This window comes from Melanotaenia boesemani, chromosome 22 (assembly GCF_017639745.1).
Source record: "Melanotaenia boesemani isolate fMelBoe1 chromosome 22, fMelBoe1.pri, whole genome shotgun sequence".
Classification (NCBI taxonomy): domain Eukaryota; kingdom Metazoa; phylum Chordata; class Actinopteri; order Atheriniformes; family Melanotaeniidae; genus Melanotaenia; species Melanotaenia boesemani.
Genome location: NC_055703.1, coordinates 17,615,850 through 17,640,373, shown reverse-complemented (window position 1 = coordinate 17,640,373; position 24,524 = coordinate 17,615,850). Strand labels below are relative to the sequence as shown.

Genomic DNA, 24,524 nt, shown 5'->3' with positions numbered 1-24,524 from the left:
TTTAAGGTGTCAGCGAGTAGGGGTAAATTACCATTTGCAGAGTCAGGAAGCACTGGAGACTTCTGGTCCCTGTGTAGGACTTTATTTAACAATGACCAGGTCTTTTCAGAGTCACCTTAGGCTGCACTAATATGTTCAGTGTAATAGTTACTTTTACTCTTTCTTAATATATGAGTGAGTTTGTTTCTAAACTTATAATATTTGTTTCTATTTTCATCACTAGGGTTTTTGATGTAACTCTTGTAGAGTATACTTTTATGTTTTATAGCATTTAGTAACCCTTTGGTAAGATAGGGGTTACAATCATTGTTACTGTATATGACAGTCTTCTCAGGAACGGTATTGTGGATAGAACCAGTTAATTCATGAATCAGATTGTCATAAGCAGTATCAGGATCACACGCATCATAAACAGTTGGGCTTGGGCCTGACTATCAAACATTCTGGGGGGAGATGATGTTTGATTTAAGGGGGAGGATGTTTACTGTTTTGTGCCAGAGTGATTCATCTTTTCTTATATAGAGTCTTTGAGAGTGTCTACAGGTCCAAGTGCGGTTGGTTGTCCCAAGTTGTGTGTCACCTACTGATTGGCCCCTGCTGAACACCAACCATCTCCAGGTTGGTCCCTGCAATCACATACTGCCTTGAAAAGACTGGGTGTGTGTTCTGGTGGCAGCATTTTGACAGCAGCGATCAGCCAGCTCGGTCCTCGAAAAAAGGTTTATTTTCTGTTGTAATTCAAGCTGTTGATTCCCATGGTACTCTGTGTGAGTATGTCTTTGTTGTAAATAGATTCTCCACTTTCAAAAGCTGTAGCTGTAGGGGTGAACTGCCATTTTTCTTTCTATGCATTTTCTCCTATTTATGTGGTAGGAAGTTGAGGTTGGTAAATATGTTTTGATTGGTTTTCTTTCATGTAGGGTTTAGTTGACATGTACTTGGTTGGGCTAGTTGGTTTTGTTTGTTGTTTTGGCTTTGGTTCACCCTGACGAACTTGCTTTACAGGTTCATTTACACAGGCTTATGGTAAATAAATTTATGTTTATCTGAAAATTGTTTGATCCTGATTTGAGGACCGGGATGGGAAATCCCAACCCTCAAAACACCAAAGGGCTGTACTTGTAACCCTAGACAGGGCATAACAATAAGTGGGTCATTCCAGGGCTTGAATTACACTGGAGCTTTTCAGAGAGCTTTTGTTGGGCGTGCAACTCTGCTGCTACTGTATGCAGCTTGTTTTATCAGAAAAATTTTAACAACCACAAAAGAAAGCATATAAAGTGTTTTTTGTATGGACGCTCACAGCATGCTACAAACAAACAACGCTGCTGTCCATGGTGCTGAAGGAAACAGAACTTATCACATTTGGAGGATTTAATTAATTAAATTGAATAAATAAATTAAACACAAAGCTGACAAATGAATATTATTCTTTTCAAGACACACCAGGAACCTTTTTGAAAAATTAAATATAACCCAAAGGTGAGCTATTTTTAGGGCTCTCCCTCAAACTATTAGCTGAATGTCTTTAGGGGAGCTCCTGTGCCTTTCAGGGGAGCAGAGCTCCCCTTGGCTCCGCCATTGTTTTAAACTTGAATTATGTTTTAAAATATTAATATCTATTTAAGGACTTTCCTAGTAGGAAAACAAACTATTTTTAGAAATTATTTAATGTTTTATTGGTCATTCTGTGCATCCATCCGTGACGGTGTGGTACAAGAATGACTCCCGGGTCTGAATTAATATAGATAATGTTAATAATACATGTAATATTAAAATATTTTACACCTGAGGTGGGTTTTTTGGAAGGTTTAACTTATCTTTTATATTGTAGATTTCTTAAAAATAATTTTTGCCTTTGATGAAATTTTTGAAAATTACAAAGTGGAAATGGTACTTTTTCATCGAATGACTCAGGTAATAAAAATACATTTTATTTATAGAGCGCTTTATATACAACAAGGTATAGATATAAAATACAAATATTAATTTAATAATTTAAAACAATGCAAGTTCACCACTTTGGTACAGTTATGTTTCCCTTTGTGCTTCAGGTCCAATTTCTCTCTCTGTTTTGTCTTATGCCAGCCTCATCACAGCACTTCTCTCAATGTGTTTACCAACGCTGTCACAACACCTCCCCTGCAGTTGCACTATAACTGGGCATCCACATATGCACTTTTAGAGCCCTGCCAGCCGCTATCTGCCAACTCGACAGTCCCACTTTGCTTTATTGATCAAAACTGATGTGTGACTGACTTTTCATTGATACATTTTGCAATGCAGTGCATTAGTTATCCTACTGTAGTTACATTTAAGCTGCCTAATACAATAAAATATGGAGGAAGCCTTTTACAGCCCTCTGTGCCCTTGACAACTGTACTGACTATCTTTTCTGGTTGGTTTCATAACTTTTGGACATGTGTGAGAGTGGTTGGAGTTTTTTTTAGCATTTGATGGATTAGAGGACATGCCTATTTGCCCAGAAGCCTAACTACAATCTAAATCTTTTTATATTTTAGAAATTATTATTATTATAAAAACCTTATTTATGTGAATACAGCTGATGGTCCACAAAAAATCTGCAGTCTATGAAGATAAAGGAAGCCAAAGGGACTAGAGGTGGGTACAGGCAGTGAGATACAGGGAGGTGTGTGTATGTTGGGGTGGGATGATAAATGAGTCCACACCATGTTGTCATTTGTACTTTGGCATGCAGTCCAAAGCACAATTTAGTGTAAAATATTGCTGCAGCCCTTTCAGATGACAAACTTTAATGCTGATGTATGAATAGACAGAGACCATTCTCAGCTGGTATTGAACAGTGGGAGGTAGGTATTCTTCTCAAAGGACAATTAATTAGTGTACACAAAACCATTCTAGTAGGTAGGCACTGAAAAAGGCCAGTCATACTCTAGTGTTGCATGTAACATAAAAATGCAGATAATCAATGAACACCAACAATACATGACAAGGTAAAAATAACATAAAGAGGTCTTTGGTGTGGGGATAGGTTTGGACATTTTCTAGTTAATTTTTGAGAAAGAGAAACCTTTACTGTGTTTCATTGTTTTTGTACATTACATTTACTTTTACAATGAACATTGGATTTTTATATTTTTGTGTGGCCCCCGCTTGATTATGAGAATTCTTAATAAAACAAAAAGAGGAGATACTTTAACTAAATCCTGCACTAATTTGGGGCCATTTACTCTTTTTCATATTCATAGGTTCTATCATAGAACAGGCCCCACTGGTCCCAAATGCAGAAACACAACTTCTATGACATTTCAAAAATGCTAAAAACAAAATGCCTATTTTCACAATATTATGTGATGTTGATAAATCCTAAAAATGACTTCTTGGCCATATTTTCTCAGTTAAACGTTTTACACCTTTTACATCTGTTCTATGACTTTGAACATATAACTACTTTTTAAAGCCAATCTTCCTCAATGGTTTTGTTGATGCAAGTTTAGATTATAGGCTAAGATTCAAAAGTATATTTTCTTAAATTGCCTAACTGTGTTAGGTTATTCGATCCTGTTTTTCAAAGGCTGGTAGAGTCTGGTTTGGATGGTATGCAATAGCTTGTCTTTAGTTTAACCACTCAAACAGCATATGTAAGTATAAATGCATATGAGTATTCATTTTATGTGACCAAAATGCCTAAAATATTCCTAAAATAACAATGAAGCTGATGCACACACAGAATATATCTACTATCAGTTATTTGAACCAGAATCATGCTTTAATAATTGCAAAGTCAGAATGACATCTGCCTCTAAGTGTGAAAGTGAGCCAATTCCTAGATGATAGGATTCAGAACAGCAGAAACAGTTTCATCTGTCATACAATGATTGGACAATCTTTTCTTTTCTTTTCTTTTCTTCTCTTTTCTTTTCTTTTCAAGCACCAGCACAGCCATTTCGGTTGCATAGCTCAGTTCATTAAATTTTTGCATATAAAGACTTACTCGTTTGAATCTGTTCCCTTGGAGCATGAAAACAGCTTACGGGGAAACAGTTTAAATATGCGGGAAAAGGGGAGCCTTTTTTCAATTTATACGGTGAAAGTATTCCTTTTGCATTCGCTTTACAAAGTATAAGCAAAAAAGAAACTTTGAAATTACCATAGAAGAGGGCTGTAACTAACAGGCAGGTGAAAAGTTACAGGTGATCAGTCGTCCACCATTTAATCAAGTCAGCTTTATTTATAACTTGGTCTTCTCCACTTCACTTTTTCTTTCTTTGTTTAGAACCAGTTGACCTTTTTACCATTCTTATTTTCTTAAACCTGCTTGCTTTTGTGGTGCCCCTTTTCAACAACTTTTTTCCTTGTTCATTTCCAGGATTCCTGGCAAATAATTATTGTGCACTCACTCACATAGTTCTCGTGTTGGGTCTCTCTTTTAGAGATAGTTATAACCTTTCCAATTATAATTTTAATTGATAATAATTGAGCATACCTAAAAAAAAAAAATGTATGGATTATGTGTCATCAAGTTGTTCAGAAGCCCAAAGTAGAATAAAGTGAACTGGAGCAGTGAAACAGACATGCAGGTAAAGGCATCTCTAGGATCACAATCGCAAAAAATGTGACAGGGTGACCAGAACAGATCTGGACATAAATGTGAGCCATGAAGCTAAAGATAAGAAAATATCTTTTTTTTTTTCTACCAAGGAATGAAGTAATAAAGGTTGGGATCCTGTTACGAAGGACAAACAAACAGACCTAAGCTGGTGAGTATTTTTCTTTCAATACAATCATTTTTCTCACAACTTCTCTCTTCAAAAGGTTCACCTCACAAAGCAGGAAATATCTATTAAGAGAAAGAACAGGTAAGTCCAAGTGAAGAGGAATGAGGAAGATCCTTCAAAAGAGATCTCCTGAACTAGATCCACACTTGGTCTCTGCACCAAGTCATAAAATAAGGCAGTGAATCAGCTAAATAGAAATGTAAAGACAAAACTATTTTTTTCTGATTATGGGAAGTTTTATTGCTGTTATTTATTTATTTATTTATCTATTTATTTAAAGATAAAACAATCACTATAAAGGACATAATGCCACTATATCAGCACATTTATTAGGATAGGAACTAAGTGACAGTACCAGTAAAGAAGATCCATTACTACGAATTTCATATTCAGAGAAAGCTGAAATGGCAGAGAAAAATTCAAATCATAAAATTCATAATTTCTCATTCTCAGCTGTTGAGTCAGTGTTCAGTTAAATGGGTACACAAAGCGAACTCTGTAGTCCTTGCAGGTGGCAGATGTCTGGTCCTCATTGCAGCAAACACACCCCTCATTTGAAATGTTGAAAAATTCATGACGCACAACTAGAGCACATCAAATTAAGGATATAATTGTTTTTTTGTAGCTCAACTTTGCAACAGTTGTAGTTTAATTACAATCTTTACATGTTTGTCTCTTGAAAAGCCCATATGAACTCCCTTGCCCATCATTAATGACTGTATGTTTATCATGTGATCTTAAACAATTTTACATTTTTCATTAAGAAAAGAACAGCAGGTATGTGACCTTAATAATAATAATGAAAAAAGAGCTTAAATGAATAACTGCATCAGATATGTGTAGAATTTCTTCTGTTGGGTGAATTAACCAGGGCACAGAATATCTCAGCTAGCTTTTGAAAACAATGTTAAGGCTCATTTTTGCTCTATCCTTAATGTGTACACAGACACGAACAAAGCCTTTTGGCTGTCTCTTGCAACCTTTATGTGCATATTTTGGTCTGTTTTCAGAGAGCTTTTGGATGTGGCCCTAGATGTAGAAAATGGAGCAGGAAACCATGAGGAAAATGTTGCACAACATAGCTGCTGTGCAACCAGTGAAATAAAGGATAAGAAGAAGCCTGATGTCTTAAATGGCTGCACAGATCAGCACTGTCTACTGTGCTGCTTATTTTACGTATGTGAATTATCAAGATCTCCTCCACTGTCACCATGTTTATATTGACTGAAACTGATGTCAGAACTCAGAGATGAACTCTAGATTCTGCACTACCCTCCTCAGGTGGAATCAACCATGGCAACGTAAAGGATGCTTGGGAGTATGTACACAATGACAATTGACGTTTGACACAGTCGTTCATATTTACATACATAAAAAGAGCATAAATTGGCCTTAAATCTGTCAAACACTAACATCTTGTGTGGTAACATTAAATAGGCTTTACATGAGGCTACATGAAGCTCTGTACCATTGACATTAAAAAGCAGGGGTGGGCAGGGGCACAAACTGGAAAACGGATGCACATGTAAGTATAACTTAATAAATAATGAAAAAAAAAAATTTCAGGAAGTTCTGAACTATTTATTACAACCAAAGGGTTCATCAGTTGTAGAAAATAAAACAAATTTAGTAAAAATAAAAAACTGATAATAGATTTTTCATCAAGAGTTGTTTACTTAGGATGATCCTGCATTGCTTGGCTTTTATCAGTGCCACACAATCATACTCCACTAGAAAAACTAGCTTTGAACCGAATCAGCTGTTTTCTGTGTTTCTTCAGCATTATCTGCTGTTTTTGTCAGATTTTGTGGTTTTATGACTTTCTCTTTAGTTTTTCAGTTGTGGTGATGAATTATTTTTATTTGATTGCCAGTGTATTAGGCCTGCATGATTAACAATCTTAATGAATTAAAGTAAGGGTGCAACTGTTTTTTCTAGCTCAACTTTGCTGCAGTTCCTATAACACATGAAAATGACACTGATAACCCTACAATGATAAATGTTTTACAAAACACATCACTGCAAGAAACACATTTCTCTTTATTGTACTCTGTAGGGCTCACTAAAAAATCTGTTCCCCTGCATCTAGTGAGTCCAAACAGAGTTATGGCATCTTTACGTACAGGGTAACTTGGGGCAGATCTTTCTGGAGTCCATAAGGATTATCTTTGTCAAACCACTTTGTCCAGTCAGCTGGAATAAATCATATAAATTGAGATCATTCAGCTATTTGGAACTGGAAAACTTTCCACAACTTGCAGCTCCAGGCTCCTCTGTTGATGAGGAACTACTACTGCTTTTTGACATTTAAACAAAACTGATTTAATAGGGTTTTTATTGCAGTCTGGAACATTTTGTTTTTGTCTGTGTAATCTGTTTAGGACCACTCTGTGACCAGCTCTCTGAGACTGGTAAAAATAGGTTTTATTTTTTTTTTACATTTACATTGAATCAATATTGATGCTTTTTGTGTGTTTGTTTGTTTTTTTTGGCGAGTTTTTGTCTTTCCTTTTAAACTAAGCATTAATGGAAAATCTGAAGTTGGATTAATCTTTCCAGTTCCCTGGAAGCTGAATGATTTCAGTTTAAATAATTTATTCTAGTTGGCTGGACAGAGTGTTTTCACTTCGATAATCCTTCTGGAAATGGAGACAACACTCTTTGCACAGTCTATCCTGGAAAGATGCAGAGGCCAGATTCTGTTTGGCTAAAGTGGGGAAAAAGATTTTTTTAGGTACGTAAGGGATTGGCAGATTTCGAATGACCTGAGAGCAGAAAACCCCGGAAAATTTATATATAAACTATATATATGTATTCAGGCTGTTACCATAGACACAATGATCTCAGCTATCAACACTGGACCAAAATCAGTGCTGAACATAAAAACTTTCTTGAAAAATTGTTGCAGTCTCGTGTTTAAGCTTAATCACCAGATGTCAGTTACAGATCTTTAAAAACAGTTCAGAATGAAAATTTTCTAATGCTTCGAAATTTAATAGATCAACTAAAGCATTAAAAACAAAAGATACAAAACTCTGATTTATAACAAAATAATAGTATTTGACTCACTATGTGCTTGTGTCATCTGTCATTTTATATGTCCGTTTGTGTCAATGTCTTAGTGTTATTTTGGAAGTTGAGCTAAAAACACAAACACTAAATTCCTTTTTTGTAATTCTGAGATTAAAAACACAAATTCACAATCATCTGGAAAATTTTAAGTACAATCCAGCTGAGGGGTTTGTTTGCGAGGACCAGACATCTGCCACCTGTCAGGACTACAGAGTTCACTTTCTGTACCCATGTAACTGAACACTGACTCAACAGCTGATAATAATGAAAACTAAATGGATTTTATGATTTGAATTTTTCTCTGCAATGTCTTCTATTTCTGATATGAAATTTGTAGTAATGGAGCTTCTTTACTGGTGTTGTCACTTGTATGTAATTAGTTCCCCTCCTAATAAATGTGCTAGTATAGATGCATTAAGTGCTTCATCTGTGCTTCATCTATAGTTATTATGAATTCATTGTCTTTTAAATCAACAGTAATGAAACTACATGATATGGAAATTGAATTTTGTCTTTAAATTTTTATTTGGCTAATTCATGGCTTTATAGTATGATGTGGTGCAAAGAATACAGACAAAGTGTTAAATCTTTATAAATTCATACACTTAAAGTAAATATGTTTAAAATATTCACACAAAATTTTGATGGATTTATCAACTTCAGCTTAAATCATCTTAATTAAATATTACATTTGAAGGTTTGTTCTTTATATTCAAGTTATCTGGGCACCTACAGACAGATGATTGATTAGATGGTCTTGCTGTGCAGATCTCCATCGTGATTAGTTGGATAGTCTGAGTGCTCCACCCATCCTCCAGCTGACTGAATATTTAGCCTGCGTTTCATTAATCCTTGTGACTCCCCAGCTGTGAAACTACACATCTGTCATGTCATGTTAAGATCTACTTTTAAGCCAATTGCAGTGGATAAGGTCAGGATCCTTTTTACTGTAAATAATAAAATAGTCTTTAAACAACCAGCCAATGTGATAAAGATATAAATTATTAAAATGTAGCACTTGACTGGAAGTCATTTAAGAAGTAGTACAAAATGGACAATAAATCAAAACATACAGCAAAGCAACCTAGTAAAGTATTTTAAGGTACAGAATGAGAGTTTTCAAAGTGACTAAATTAGTTAGGTGATCTCAGTCTAACTAAACTCCAACACCTCCTCCTCACATGGGCTCACCACCTGTTGGAGGGTCAAAGGATCTCAGGTGCAATGTGAGCTAAGCGATGGCCAAAGACAAGCAAATTTGCAGATCAATCTTTGGCTGTGGAAGCTAGTTCTAGGGACGTGGCACCTCTATGATGTTGAAGGAGCCTGACCTGCCAGGAGAGGATAAGAGGACAGTCAAACAGGGCTAACAATGGACTTAACAAACATACAGGAAAAAACATCCCTAAGACCAGAACCGGGAAAAGTTGTGACATGGTGGCTGACGCATGTATTTAGCTATGCAGAAACGCTTTCTTAGGCAAAGACATCCAAAAAAACAGAATTGTAAACAACTATGACAGCTTTACTGACATAAGTGGTCTTATTGGCCAAGCAAAAATGCAACAATTCAAGTTTTTATACGACCAAAGAAGAATGCAGGGGCCTTATCTATAACTATTATCAACTCGCTGTGTTAAAAGAATGTACCTGGGGCCCCAGGCAAAGAGGTGTTATTATAAAAAGGTGAAGTCAGAGGTAAATTTCATTTGACTAAGATTCTCAGTGAGTCTTTTCTGGATTTGCCAGGTAAAGAACTGTCTTTTTAACTTAATTTGTGTAAGTTTGTTCACCAAAAGATTTTTAATTGAGCTTATTTGAAGATGCATTAAGTATTGTTGGAAGTAATGCAAATGTTAAAACTGTTATTTTTGTTTGCAGTTCTTAAGAAATCACATTTGGCTTCTGCAGTCATGATCAAGCTGGTAATGTATAATTTGTGGAATACATATAAAAACATCAATGTAATATTGACATTTCACTACATAGCATTTATATTAATAACTTTACATTTTTGTAATGACATCCATTTCATTTTTGTGTTATATCATAGTTGAGTCTTACCATTGCTGCAGCATTGTTCATTGGTAAGTTCATCTTATTAACTTAACTTCAGTAAGACGAGATCAGGTGACAGATCAAAGTCAATATATTGGTTTAACAAAATCAGAACAAAGGATGGTAGTTGTAATTGGATGCTGCATCAAGGCATAATTTCACATTAAGAATGAAAGGAAAAGTCTGGAGTCTAAATGCAGGTGTCGGGCTAAGAAGAGGCCAACTTATGTTTAGTCTCTACCTTGGGCAATTAAAGAAGAATTAAAGAATTTAGGACCAGGAAGAAGAATGGCAGTAACAGTGAGTCATAAGAAGGACATGAGTAGCAAAGTATGAGTGGCAAAAAAGGCTCGAAGAAGAGAAAGAGATGCATGAAATATTCATCACTGAACCAAAAAACGGATTAACAATTTGTAATTTTTAATCAGTAAAATCTACCAGCACAATAACAGTACAACAGTAAATCATTCTTGAACAGTGAGCAAAGTTTTTTGGTTATTTTTAACAGATGCTGTTGAACCGGCCTTAAATGGTAAAACCTCTTGCTGCTTTCTTACACACTTATTCACATTGTTCAAAAAAGTTGTATCATTGAAGTTTTATAGCTATTATATTATAATATCATACATAAATTTGATGAAAAAAATCACATGCAAGGTCTTTCAGGCTCCTCTGCTGTTAATTAACCATACTGCACTTGATGTTTTGATATTTAAACACTTCTGATTAAGTACGGTGCTTTACTGTAAAAAATGTGAAAGCATTATTATTTTTGTGTGCATGCGTGTGTGCGTGCGTGCACGTGTGTGTGTGTACTTGTGTGTTTAGGATCGCCCTGTGACTATCTCCCTGAGATTGGTAAGAATAGAAAAAATTTTCTTTCATTTATATTGATTTAATCTTGATGTGTTCTTTTTTAAAGCATAATATAAACTGCAATTTTTAATTTCCCTGCAGCTGAATTATTTCAATTTATATGATTTATTCTAGTTGGCTGGACACAGTGGTTTGACAGAGATAATCCGTCTGGAACCGGAGACTGGGAGAATCTCTCCAGTCTTCGCACGGAGTATCCAGGAAAGATCTGCCCAAACCCTGTAGGTATAGAGGCCAGAACTCTATCTGGATTAAGTGTGGCTGAAGCAGGGGAGAAGATATTTAGGTAAACACTACATGACACTTAACTGGGGGAGGGGGGACTGTTTGCCTGCATGAAGGTGAAGAGAGAATTCATTTTTCACTAACAAATGATGGAAGTTCTTTGAGGGCCCCATCACTTATCTAAAATTGTGTGAAATGATTTAGTCCACACCTGCACGGTCTGTTCAACCAAGCTGCTGCCAGAGTGCAGCAGGACAGCCAGAAGAGACAGCTATGTTGTTTTCAGAAGAAAGTGAAGTCTAGGTTACAGAAAAGGGAGAGAAAAACACACAGGGTAAGAAAATTAAGTGAGGGGCAGCTTCTTCTTCTTGATTTCTAGCACACACACAGCAGTTCTCTGTAGGCAACACATTAGGATTCATTTAGGTACAACACACATTGATTGCTATCAGAAATTCATCAGTTATTAATGCAAATCATTTGACTTTTACAGACCTCACAGCAAAAGACAATTTAACTTTGTGCCGATATTGTAGCCCTTCCCCAATGATTTATTCATCACATATTTGGTGTCAATGGATTCCTTGTATTTTTTCAGCTTGTGAAGATGCCATTGACATCACATTATCTGAAAAACTGAATGCACGAGACCTCAAAGTCTGTAATGTTAATAACATTTTTTTAAATTAATGAAATAAAACAGAGGAGAATTTTCCAACTTTAAGGGCACAATTAATGATGAGTAAGTCAGAGTCTGATTATGATATCACGTTGATGCTCACCATGTTGGTGCTTTGAGTCTGATTTAATACCTCAGAAAAATATCTAACCTATAAAAGAGCTGTCTCATAAGTACTACTGGATCACTTCATTCAGTGTGTTAGCTAATAAAAAAGTATGGGAGTGTCATGAATCAGAAAGCTGTCCAGTCTGCATGTCAAACAGGAGGTACAATCCAAAACATGACTCGTGTGTTTGTTAGTCTAACCTAGAAACTGGTCAATTGCAAAATGGTCTGTTGAATAGCAACCATATATAACTTCCATTACCAGTGTGTCACTGTAACATCAGCAAAGCTTAATATCATGAACCATGGTCCTCAATTTCAGACACAGCAACAGCAAGCAGTTGAGTTTTTAAGTTTATAAACAATCATCTTCAGCTGATTCAAATTAAAAGAATTTTAACAACACATCAAGTTTTATTCTATTGTATGTCAGATCTAATATCTATCTAGCTTGTATGGTATCTGTCTTCCTTGTAGCAGAGAGAGAGATATTGAAGAAGCAAGTGAAGAAAATGGAAATGAAACTTGCTCTGAAGGTGGTGAGGGGGTTGAGGAGATGAAAGCAGAGTAACAGAATGACAGTGAGAGGCTGAGCAATGCAGAAGAGTGTTTGCCAGATGAACCAGGATTTTGGCCAGAGAAGTCTTTTTACCATTTAGAGGTTAAACTAATATCATATTTATTATCTTTGTCTTATACCATATAAAAAAGTATGCATGAGAACTATTGATCAAGTCTACATATAGCCCTACCAAGATGTTTTGTACATATCCTTACTTGATGAAAATATAGCAACACTTACTCTAATAGTAATGTTGGTGAATCCAGTCATAGGTAGAATTGCAGTGATTATAATGATAAGACTGAGCCAACTTTCTGGATTATAAAATTTAGTAACACTGTGCAGTTTCAGCTGTAACACTCTTGAAAAGGATAATAGTTTAATCAAAATATGTATTGGTGTGTCTGGTCTAATATTGGTAGACCACTGAAGACATGACCTCCATGTGTCATTCTATTCCTCCATTCCTCAGTTCAGACTAGAAGTTGAGTACCAAATGGTTTTGAAAAAAATGTAAAAGTACTGTTAATAAGGTTAAGACATTAGACCCCTATAATGAGTAAAAATATTGGACCTAGTCACAGGACAGTTTTTGACATTATGACATTGTGCTTCCTTGAAATGTTCCACTAATATGGATTTGTGTTTGAATATAATATTTAAGTAGCTTTACATGTATTTATGCTTTTCAGAAGTGACACAACTTCAGGATTCATCTGCAGGAATGAGGACCAACCCGACAATAATTGCTATGACTATCAAGTTCGCTTCAGCTGCCCCCCAACTTCCTGCACTGGGAATTGTAAGTTAAAGACATAAAATCTAAATTGGCAAAATGGGGTTGCTAATGCAAAATGCCTTCATTATCTGTGTTTATAAGCTTTCAATTAAAATGTTTTTTTAGTTCCACAGTCATACTGTTTTTCTTTGCTCCTGCAGTGTGTTGGACCACATATTTCAACCGAGACAGTCCCAGTGGAACAGGGGACTGGGAGGGTTTGAATGACCTGAGGAAAGAAAATCCTGGAAAAATTTGTGACAACCCTCTATACATTCATGCTGTTACCACGGACACGATGACTCCAGCCATCAACACGGGACAGAAATTCTTGATGTGAGTTTTCCCAGAGAAAAAAATAAAATAAAAAAGCTTTTAGTCCAAACACTCAACATAAAACCTTTCTTCAATAATAGTTAAGACACACAGCCATGTGTTTCTGGTTAGACAGTGACAGTAGACTGCATCTTTTTAAAACAGATTAAACTGAAATTTTTCCAATCCCTCCCAATTTCATAGGCCATATAAAACTTTTTTGTAATTGTGAGATTATAAAGACCAAAATAATTAAAATGTAGTAACTCACTAATCCACTGATATTTTTCAGCTACAATCCAACTCAGGGGTTTGTTTGCCGCAATGAGGACCAGACATCCAGCAGCTGCACCAACTACAAAGTTCGCTTTGTGTGCCCATGTTCCTGAACCCTGACTCCAGCATTGAGAAAAATGATTGATTTTATGATTTCAGTTTTTCTCTATTTTTCTTTTCTTTCCTTCAATTAATTTTTACTTTAAATATGCAACTTATAGTAATGGGTCTTGTTTACTAGCATTGTCACTTGAATGTAACTACCTCCCCTCCTACTAAATCTGCTCTGTGGGTTAAAGCTTTGCTTTGTTTTATCTGTCTTTATAGTGAAATATGAAATCAATAATATTAGGAATCAAATCAACAGCAATAAAATTCCGCATTAAAACTACACTCCTTTTTGTCTTTAAATTTGTATCTAGCTTATTTATAATTATTTCACTGTCTTATATTATGACTCAGACATACAGTTCAGTCTTTACAAATTTATAGACTTTACTAAAGTTGACCAACGTGTATTCAGGTTCTTGCTGTAGATATAAAATACATAATCTCACCTTTAATTTAAAGAATATTCACATCAAACTTGAAGAGGTTTAAAAACTCAAGCATCATTCTTCATATTAAACATGGGACATTTGACTGGAAAGTTGTAAAATAAATAATAGGTGTTATGTTTATGTATGAAAGTGATTTGAGACATTATACAGAATCACCTTTTGACAGACACATGTGAAATTTAAGTAACTCACATATACTAAAACCTCTCATTAGATCATTCTGAAATTATTCACACATTATAATGAAACCTCTCATACACTATACTGAAATTTCCTTTCATATAATATACTGAAATGCTCTCATACATAATACTGAAATCATTCACACACTATGGTGAAAGTTCTGAAATCACATTTCACTGTACGCATGAAAGGAATTCTACTAGTGTGAGAGACAAATTTAACTTGAAAACAAAGTAATTTCAGTAAAACAGAAGTCACATAGTAGAGAAAAAAAAAGACAAAATATTATGCTATACTAATATCTGTTCAGCCACCTGGAGGTAATTTCAGTAGTAAGTTAGTAAGGACACTAGTAAGTCTGAATGAGAACATGCTAACTAGCCACCTAACATACCTTGGCTATTAGGATACACAGTGCTGTCAAATGAAGACATGAACAGCACTTTCATATGTGAGTCATACGTTGGAGAACACTTCAATGCAGGTGAAGCATATGTTGTCCAGTGCTGTCCAGGTCTTCCTTTGACTTCCCTCTCCCCAGCCACATTTGCCAACTTGTCCAGGCTGATTCCAAGGTGTTCCCAGGAGTGCCGAGAAATGTAATCCCGCCAGTGTGTCCTGGGTCTTACCTGGGGTCTCCACCCAGTGGGATGTGCCTGGGATACCAATGCCAAATACAGATGCCCAAGCCCCCTCTTTTGACTCCTCTTGAGCGGAGCAACAACTCTACTTTGATCCCCTCCCAGATGACCAAACTTTTTACCCTATCTCTAAGGCAGAGCCTGGCCACCCTGCAGAGGAAACTCATTTTGGCCACTTGTATTCATGATCCCGTTCTTTTGGTCACTACACACAGCTTGTGACCATAGCTGAGGGTAGGAGAGTGGATCTACTGGTAAATCAAGAGATTTGCCTTCTGGCTTAGCTCCTTCTTCACAATGAAAATACCGCATCACTGCAGACCTTCCACCAATGCTCAATCCTTCCCTCACTCGTGACTCGTCCCACAGCACTCAGAGCCTTAAGGAACTCTGGGCAGATCTGCTCACGTGAACAATGAAGTCCTCCAGCACAATGAGGGAGTCCCTGGACGGAGTAATCTGTACAAGGACTCCAAAAAGGGTGGGTACGGTAAACTGCTGTTCGGTACATTAGCACAAACAACAGTCAGGACCTGTCCCCCAACCTGAAGGAAGTGAAAGCACTTCCATGGACACTATGCAAATAATAAAAAGCAGGAACATTAGGAGGATATGAAAAGATCCAGACGTGTCAGTAAATGAAAACTTCTTCACAACAGCTGAATGAACACTAGACAGGAAGTTGGTGCATTATTGCCCAAGTCCACCATAAAGAATAGATACTTAGACTAAAAATACTTTATTAATCCCCAAAAGGGAAATTTGATAATGTTCCAGTGGCCAAAGACACAACTTTATGATAACAAATACAGAGGCTTTGCCAACAATTAAGCTAAGAGAAGCTGCAGCAGGATCACAGAAGGCGCAAAACTACTGAAAAAGCTTGAAACGCTTTCATTATTTCAACTGAAGCATCTATAAAATATGCTTATAGTTAATGTGTCAGAACTGCCAGATGAAATTTGACATGTACAGAACACTTTCTGCTAAGATTCAACAAGATGCTTAAAAGTAAATTGAACTATATTTCAAAGAACAGATTAACAATGACCATATGCTTAGTGCAAAAGCAACCCATTAATAATAAGCTGAAGACATGAAATATTCCAAAATGGCCAAACACACCCCTACTGATCATCGTTCAGCTGGGCTGCATTTTTCATGCTGAAGATGAATAATTGTACTTATATAACCAAAATGCTTCAACGATTCCCAGAAAAATTACATAGCTGGTTCTTACTCAAAGTGCAGGTGATGTCAATTATTTAAACCTGATCACACTTAAAATTCCAGAAATGTGATAACAGCTGCTTAAAACTGAAATATTAGGCCAAATTTCTTCCTAGATTTAGGGGTTGGCTGTGTGATTTTAGCTGCCACCCACTGTTATGTAAATGGGGGGGAGTAAATAAAAATTTCTATTACTTTTGTGAAAATTTGTCACTCAGGTTTTGGCCTTACAAGTATCTGATGCATGCATATCTCTGAAACTAGCATTGTTCTGCATGAAACAGCAGTTTAACAAGATATGAAGTGACCAGTAAAAAATGTTTGGCCTGCAAACCTTATCTCCAACCATTGTTTTTCAGTCCACAGGAATGCAGGAATTTACTTAAAATTTACTTGTTGCATTATTATGCAGGAGAGATGGGTGGAGAGATAGAAAAAGGCAGAGGTTAAAGGAAAGTGTCTGAGGGGCAACCTGTTGAGTCTACAGAGAAGAAATATTTTTTCATTTTTCAGTTGTTGAAAAACAGCCATAAAAGATGTTAAACAGCCATTTTCATCAGTCGTCATGATCAAACTGGTCATATTTGATTTTTGGTGATTTTTTTAAAGAATATTTTTAATCTAAATATGATCAATTTTGTTATTAAATATGATTTCATGTGGTGACAACGATCTTTTTCATCTCCAGTTTTCTCCAATAGTTGAGTCTTGCCATTGTAGTTGGGTTGTTCTTTGGTAGGTGCATCCCACTCACTACAGTAACTACTCTAACTTTAACACCTTCAATTTCAGCTATGTTCACAATCTCTGAAAAGAGTATTGTCATGCTTATCTTTTACAGGCTCAGTGAAAGCAGATGTATTTTTCCTTTCCACATGAACAAACCTTGTAACTTCCTGCAACATGTCTTTCAGCTCTTGGATTTCCTCTCATGGAAAGTAGAAGACTTCTTGATTACTTTCAGTTTTTAAATAACTTTTTACATTTAGTGTTCATTTTGTACAGAAAGGTCTGAATCTTTTATTGTTTAACAAATTTGTTACATGCTTCTTTAAATATTTCATTTCTGTAGCACAGGAATATATATGTTTCTGATTCTTGTACCATGCTGACAGAAAAATAACTGAATTGTTTCTTTGTCCCACAGTTCCTATATTGCCAGGTCAGAGATTAGTTCGGGGTCAATTTTCATATTAAAAGTGAAACTGATACTGCCTTCGTTCAGAACTTAATGTCGGTCTGACTTATATGTAAGTAGATCCTTTATTTATTTATTGGTTTATCATTTATATTGCATCTATACATGTTTCTGCATAATTTCTGCATAATTTCTATCAGTGTGTAAAGTTGCACAACAGTTCTCTTGCATCTAAATAATCTCAATTTAAATGCTTGATTCCAGATTGCTGGACACAGTGGTTTGACAGTGATAACCTGTCCAGACAAGGAGACCAAAACCTTTTCAGACTTCACAGAAAATATCCCAGAAAGATCTGCCCCAAACCAACAGATATTGAAGCCAAAACTCAGTTTGGCAGACACCTGAAGAAGCCGGTGACATAGTTGAAATGTAAGTATAAATTACTATAATGTAAATGTAAATTACTATAACACAGTTTGGTTCATCCAGTGTGTTTATGTGTTTTTGTGAGAATTTGTGGATGTGACACATTCTTGCCATTCTTTGGATTGTTCCCCAAAGGTGCAAATAATTAAGTGTTTGCATGCTTTGAGTTGCATTTAGTGTTGCTTTTTTATTTTTATTTTTTTAGAAGTGATACACATACAAATTTCATCTGTAAAAAGGACCAACCAGATGGGAAGTGTGCAGACTATAAAGTTCGCTTCAGTTGCCCTCTGCCTCACTGTGCTGACATAGCTACTGTGCACATACAGTTTGCATGTCCAATATCAAACTGCCATGGAAGTTCCCCTTTCTCTTTTGTTGTTTGTCTACAAATGTGCACATTTTGAAGGGCCATTCTGTTTCTCTTTTTCTGCTCACATTAGTCTGTTGGACCAAGTGGTATGATCAAAGCAATCCCAGCAGATGGGGTGACTGGGAGACCTTGGGTAGGATAAATGAAAAAAATACCCTGGAGAGATTTACAAGCACCCTCTGTACACGAAGGTTGTTACCACTGACACACTGATGCCAGCCATCTATACAGGAGATAGATTCTATATGTAAGTTACCTTAGAAAGAAATCTAAAAAGTTTCCAAACAGCACAAACAACCAACCAACCAACTAACCACTGCTTTTTACAACCATTTTTTTTTTCTTTTGAACTTTTGAACTTTGTTAAACTTTAAAAAACCAGCTGAAACAATATTGAATAAGAGACTGGCGCCAAATCTCATTAACAATACACTCCAATGCCTCTGGGCCCCAGCACAGAGATTATGAGACAAAAAAAAAAATCTGGAATACAAAACACAAACAAAAAGAGCAACTTATTTGCAAAGGAGAAACTCAGCCACCGTCAGACTATGTGTGACTCCAAAATAAATCTTAAGGGGGAGATGTCATTTTCTAACTTTCAATTGGTCAAGAATGCAGGCCTCAAAACTTGTCTCAACCATTGTATTCATTCAGGCTTATCAATCTGGGGTTTTTATAGCTGTTTTTAGTACCTCAGAAATTCAGCAAGTTGTGATCAACCTCGCCATAACAACAGAAAACTGGCCTTTTGGGAGATATTGGGCGTTTGGTATGTCCCCTTACAGGCATACAATTGGGCCCAAGAAAAAATACTGAACCAGATAAACTTGGGACTTCCACAGTTTTAATCAGGGATAGATTAAAAAAGATTAACTCTTTCTTTTTTGCTCTTACAATATAAATTGCCCTTCATCAGTTTTATTCTGTGGAGATCAAGTGTTGAATTATCTATAAATTATCTTGTAATGTGCAAACTGTCCTGCTTGTCTTACATATTTACTGTAGTTTCACAGAATTATCTGCCTTTTCCAGAGGGTATCAAATGGGCCTCTCTTTCATAACAGTCTTATGTTAGAGGATTGACTACTAACTGAATAATGTCAGTGTGTAAAATGATGGAGCTTTGAGACATTTCTGTAACATGTTCAAAATGTGATTCACTGTTGTTTCACTGAATATTGATGATAGTTTTTATAACTTACAATTTCTTCCAAATATTTTGTTTAACTGCTGGATTAAAATAGCAACTTACATCTTTACATGACCTGAATTTGCCACCAGAATTAATGCAAAAAAATTATCTTTATCTTTATTAATATTATGCACCTCTGTCTTACTGTGTGTGCTGTTAAAATCCACCCAGCTAAAGTGTACTCCCAGTGGCAAAGTAATACCACACACACTAACCCACCAAGGCTGGAGACTGAACAATACTGAAAAACCATATGGGAGACAGGGGCATCACATAACAGTGAAGCACAGTGGTTAAAAGAACTAAAAGTGGACCACAGTATCCTCCCTAAACAAAGTCCAGTAACCATCTCAGTGGCAGACACCCAACAAAGGTTCTCAGGTATGAAGAACTGGACAGCACTTGGCCCGGACATGATCCACACCAAGCGGGAAAAAACACTAATTTCACTGCAACACTCTAAGAGCCTTCATTATAAACTCAATGAGGCTGTGGCAGACCACCCTTGAGGCCATCTTCGAACTATTGCACAAGTCTGCATCAAATGTGGTATGTACCAAGGAGATGCTCTGTCCCCTCTGTTTTTCAGCATTAGCCTGAACCCCCTCAGTCAATAATTAACAAGACTGGGTATGGCAGTGGACTCAGGAATGGGGCCACCATCAGTCACCTCCTCTACATAGATGACATCAAGCTGTATGCTAAAAGTGAGCGAGACACTGACTCACTAATCCACATCACCAGGATCTACAGCAGCGACATCACAATGTCAATAAATGTGGCTGAATGGTGCAAGGTGAAACATCCAAGCTCTATGGATACATCAAGAAGATGGTTCCAAGGGATGAAGCACTGAGTGAATGCCTTATGTAATGGAACAGTAGTACCAGTGGCCATCAGAGCACTGGGGGCCTTGTCCCCCACTGAAGAAATGGAGGAACATCAGACATCTCCATCCAGAAAAGTGCAGTCCTAGGAACAGCTAAGATACTGATACTGCGCAGGGCCCACAAGGTCCCAGGACGCTGGTAGAGGACCCAAGCTTGAGATGTGCAGCTATCCAGCCAAGCCAGGGGAGTTGGGAGGGAAGAGTTTTATATATAGATAGATATACATCTATCTATATGAACATTTAGAAAATCTAGTAAATCTACATCTTTCTCTATTACAGCACACATTTTGCATTATTTAATCATTGCTTTCATTTTCTACCCATAGAAGCTGTTTAATAGCATCATCTTACTTAAAGGTGGTAATAGAATCAGCAGCATAATTACTGCATAACTAAATTTGCAGGCTACTGTTATTTGAATAATGTTAATTTTTTTTTCCTTCAGTGTGTGACTTTAATCTTCTTCTGCCTTTCTAAATGTGATTTAATGTTGTTTTTTATACTTCCAATGGTAGGTTACATTTTTTCCACAAGACCAAGTTGAAGATTTAAATCAGATAGTGTGGCATTTGTATAATTCAGCTCATACTGTTTTCATTCTTAGACAATAATTCTAAAAATCTACCTCAATACACTCAAATAATATCTGGGAGTTATTTCTTACCAACTTACTCTCTGTTTTCTGTTTACAGGTACAATCCAACACAAGGGTTTGTTTGCTACAACCAAAGACATGGCACCTGCAAGGACTACAAAGTTGTGACAATGTGACTGTGAGTCACCATGAAGCAAAAGGCATTTTAGATTTCCTTGTAATGGCATATTATGAACTTAATCTGATTTTTTTTCTATACCTTTTCAAACTGATATGGAAAAAGTCAACAGCACATAAATTACTAAAGAAAAGCAGATGTCTTGTTATTTTCTATTGCTTAATTAAGGATGAGCTCAAGACTTAAGTTCTGATTTGGTGTGAGAAATGCAGACAAGTTTTTCAACAGATGGTGAGATTTTAATTACAACATGAAGGAGGAGCTGGACAGAAGTGCAGTTTTACAAAAATGTTAGAAAGAATAAGTCAGTTAATTAGAATTTATATCAAAATACATGCCAACGCTCACAAGTGCATGTATAGGAGGCTTACTGTAACTGATGCTGTGTTGTCCCCTCTTTCCCAGCCCAAGCTCGTTTTGATCATAGCATAAAACAGTTTTTCAGCCCAGGCTAAATATCTTTATAATTTTACTTTCCTCTTCTGCGTTAATAACACCTCTACCAGTTCTCTAAGAATTGTCCACATGTGAGGCTATATCCACGTATAAACCTTAAAACCCAGACTTTACACACAGGAGTGCATACATGTGCACACACAGCAAGGAGAGCTGGAAAATACATTTCTGCAATCTCCACACCTGAAACATTTCCTCAGGAGATGAGCAGCAGTAATAGGTGCTGAGCAGAAGCTCTGTAGTGAATTGCACAGTGTAAAAAGAGGAGAACTTTTCCACTGTTTGCTCTTGGAGAAGCCTGTGTTCTATTGGGTATCTGCTGGTGCTTGCATTCTTGCACAGCATCATCTGTTCTGTATTTGGTGCCATTTAGCATTTGCCTGTTTTCCAGCAAGCCTGGCTAGAAGAAAGCAAAATATGTAGAGACAGAGGAGGGGGGGAGAGGGGGTGCAATCTGGTAAGTTTTCCTTTCCACTTTTCATGATAAAACTGGAGGGGAAATGTCTGCCATTCATGGCAAAATAAAATGAAATCTGCGAAACTGAAGAGCAACAGAAGTGTTGAAGCTTCGGAGCATTATGGCGCTCTATTCTCTTCCATTAATCTCCCAATATTCCATGGCTGTGAAGGCCTATTTATAGACCAGGGATGATTAAGTGGCGAAGCACTGTGCCACAAAGGGAACCAAGCTCATTTTCTCTTTTCCGTCATCTCTCTTCCTTACTTATTCTCTACCTACTTCTCCTTCTCTCTTACTATCCCTTTGTGCCTTCATCTTCACCTTTGTCTTCTGATTCTCTCCATCCTCTTCTTTGTCATAAGCGTATACATTAAATACCCCATCTTACCTTGAATGGTTTAGTTGTCAATAAAATTACATTAGTCTCAAAGGACTGGGTCCTTAAATTCCTTTATCCTTATTTTTTCACATTAAGTGTTCAACAGAGAGGTTTACAGAAGTGTTAATTGTTATGAGGCTACGAGTGACAACCTTGACAAAGGAGGATGAGGCTCCATCCAGACGGTTTTCATCACTATGTCAAACTAGATCAAGACTGAAAGGTGTCCATTGGTTGGATACAAAAAGGAAAATTATGCACAGAGAGAAACCTGCTTGCAAGGTGTCCTTGAGTGGAAGTAGAGCACTGCACAGGATAAATGGTTAAGCTCATTTTAATGTGTGCAGACATGATTAATGGAGGAGAGGAGAGGAGAGGCGAGGAGAGGAGAGGAGAGGAGAGGAGAGGAGAGGAGACCTCATCCAGCTCAAGGCCAGCCTCATTTCATCCCTTCCACAACAGTGAGGGCAAAAATGGGATCAACTCCTTCTTCGTGTTTCCACACTGATGCTCTCCATCTATTTGTCCACATCCAGATTCTGGGTTTTACGGAGACTTAGATGGCAACATTTTTCTGCAGGGCAGATTTTGCACAGGGCTTAATGTAAATGGTAGGACCATTATAACAAGTATTTATCTATTAAAACCTATTTAAGGATTTATGATGGAAGAAAAACAGACTTTATACATGAATTTATTAAATATAATAATGATATTATTATTTTTATTTTTAAAGAAAGAAGGAAGAAGATCAATGTAAGCAATCTTGGATTTTCTACTTTATCCACCACACTGTAACAACTTGATTATTATGTAATGAATATCAAATAATGTGACAAGAAAGGACATTTTATTGGGCTCATTATAAATGCTGTCTGCTTTTCTATGAGTGCTTGCAAGAATCCAGAATTATAAATAGGTTTGTGACAAAAGAACATTTCTGTCTTCAGTTATTTGCAACCACCTTAGAATCAGAGCTTGTCTTTTAAGATAAATTTGTTATACTACTTAGCATTTATGTTTATCTGTCCAACACATTCTGGTAACGGCTTAGGTTTTGGCAGCTCATGAAAACACGTCAGCTGTAGAAGGCACAGTCCATGTACCTTGAGTTATTTTTGATAAATCCCTTACCAGGCAATTTTGATAATTCTCAAATCCATTTGTCATACACCATTTAATCGAAATACACAAATGTATCATATGTATGATGTTATAAATGTGATTCATGCTGAATTACATACAAAATGTATAGCTCTGCCTCCATTATTTGTCTCTTTGGGATATGAAAAAACAACTTTAAACCCTTCTCACCAAAGCAATTTGAGCCTGCAAAGCTATTAGAGCATGACTCCTGAGAGATGAACAAGACAAAAGCAGTATGCCTGAACCTTTATGGAAGGTGGGAACAGTACCAGGCCATATTAGTCGTGCCAGCTTTTGCCTGTCGCTAACTCCTGTGTGATAGCTGTTGGGCACATTTTGTTTCTAGTCACAGTAGCTGATCCCTTGATTGAAAACACTGAATGCTGAGAGGGTGTTATCCTTGTTTGGAGTTTCTGATCCAGGGTGTCTGAACTGACTGCTGGGCTTTCTCATCCATAGGTGAAAGAGTTGATCCTTGGATATTTATAGAAACAGAGTGAATATCGCTACAAGAATGGAAACATGCAAGGATGTTTACCTCCCATTATACTTTCCTGAAAAGAACAATATTGGATGTACAGATGTAAGTAAATAAAGATAAAGTACTGGAATTTCTTGAAAAAAGTTTAGAATCTGAAATGCCTCAAGAGATCTACTGTGTTTTCCCCATGCACTTGTTTACACAAATAAAGTTTTACATGACATAATACAGCATTATATCACTAGCTTTCACTTTCACAAGTGCCTTCTAGGTGTCTTTTGTAAACTGTTTGTAAAAGGGAAAAATACTCTGATTCTAGAAACCACAAATCCAGTGAGTCCATTTTCTTTTTTACTCTTCCATGTCTGATCCTCCACTTGCTGCTATTCATGGACACCAATAATGGAGATCTCCTTGCAGAAATAAAAGTTTATTGGATGCTTTCCTGCAATAGAATCTCTCTCTGCAAGCAAACCCTT

At 36.6% G+C, this 24,524-nt stretch overlaps 1 protein-coding gene across 1 annotated transcript; it reads left to right on the top strand.

Moving 5' to 3' along the window:
- The first annotated feature begins 690 nt into the window (after positions 1-690).
- si:dkey-205h13.2 (mucin-5AC) lies at positions 691-13,964 on the top strand. The gene is made up of 10 exons (XM_041976694.1): positions 691-767; positions 4,684-4,742; positions 9,714-9,757; positions 9,886-9,919; positions 10,399-10,422; positions 10,719-10,748; positions 10,881-11,052; positions 13,033-13,142; positions 13,280-13,454; positions 13,726-13,964. The coding sequence occupies exons 3-10, from the start codon at positions 9,746-9,748 to the stop codon at positions 13,820-13,822; spliced, it is 654 nt and encodes a 217-aa protein (XP_041832628.1). The 5' UTR covers positions 691-767; positions 4,684-4,742; positions 9,714-9,745; the 3' UTR covers positions 13,823-13,964.
- The last annotated feature ends 10,560 nt before the right edge of the window (positions 13,965-24,524 follow it).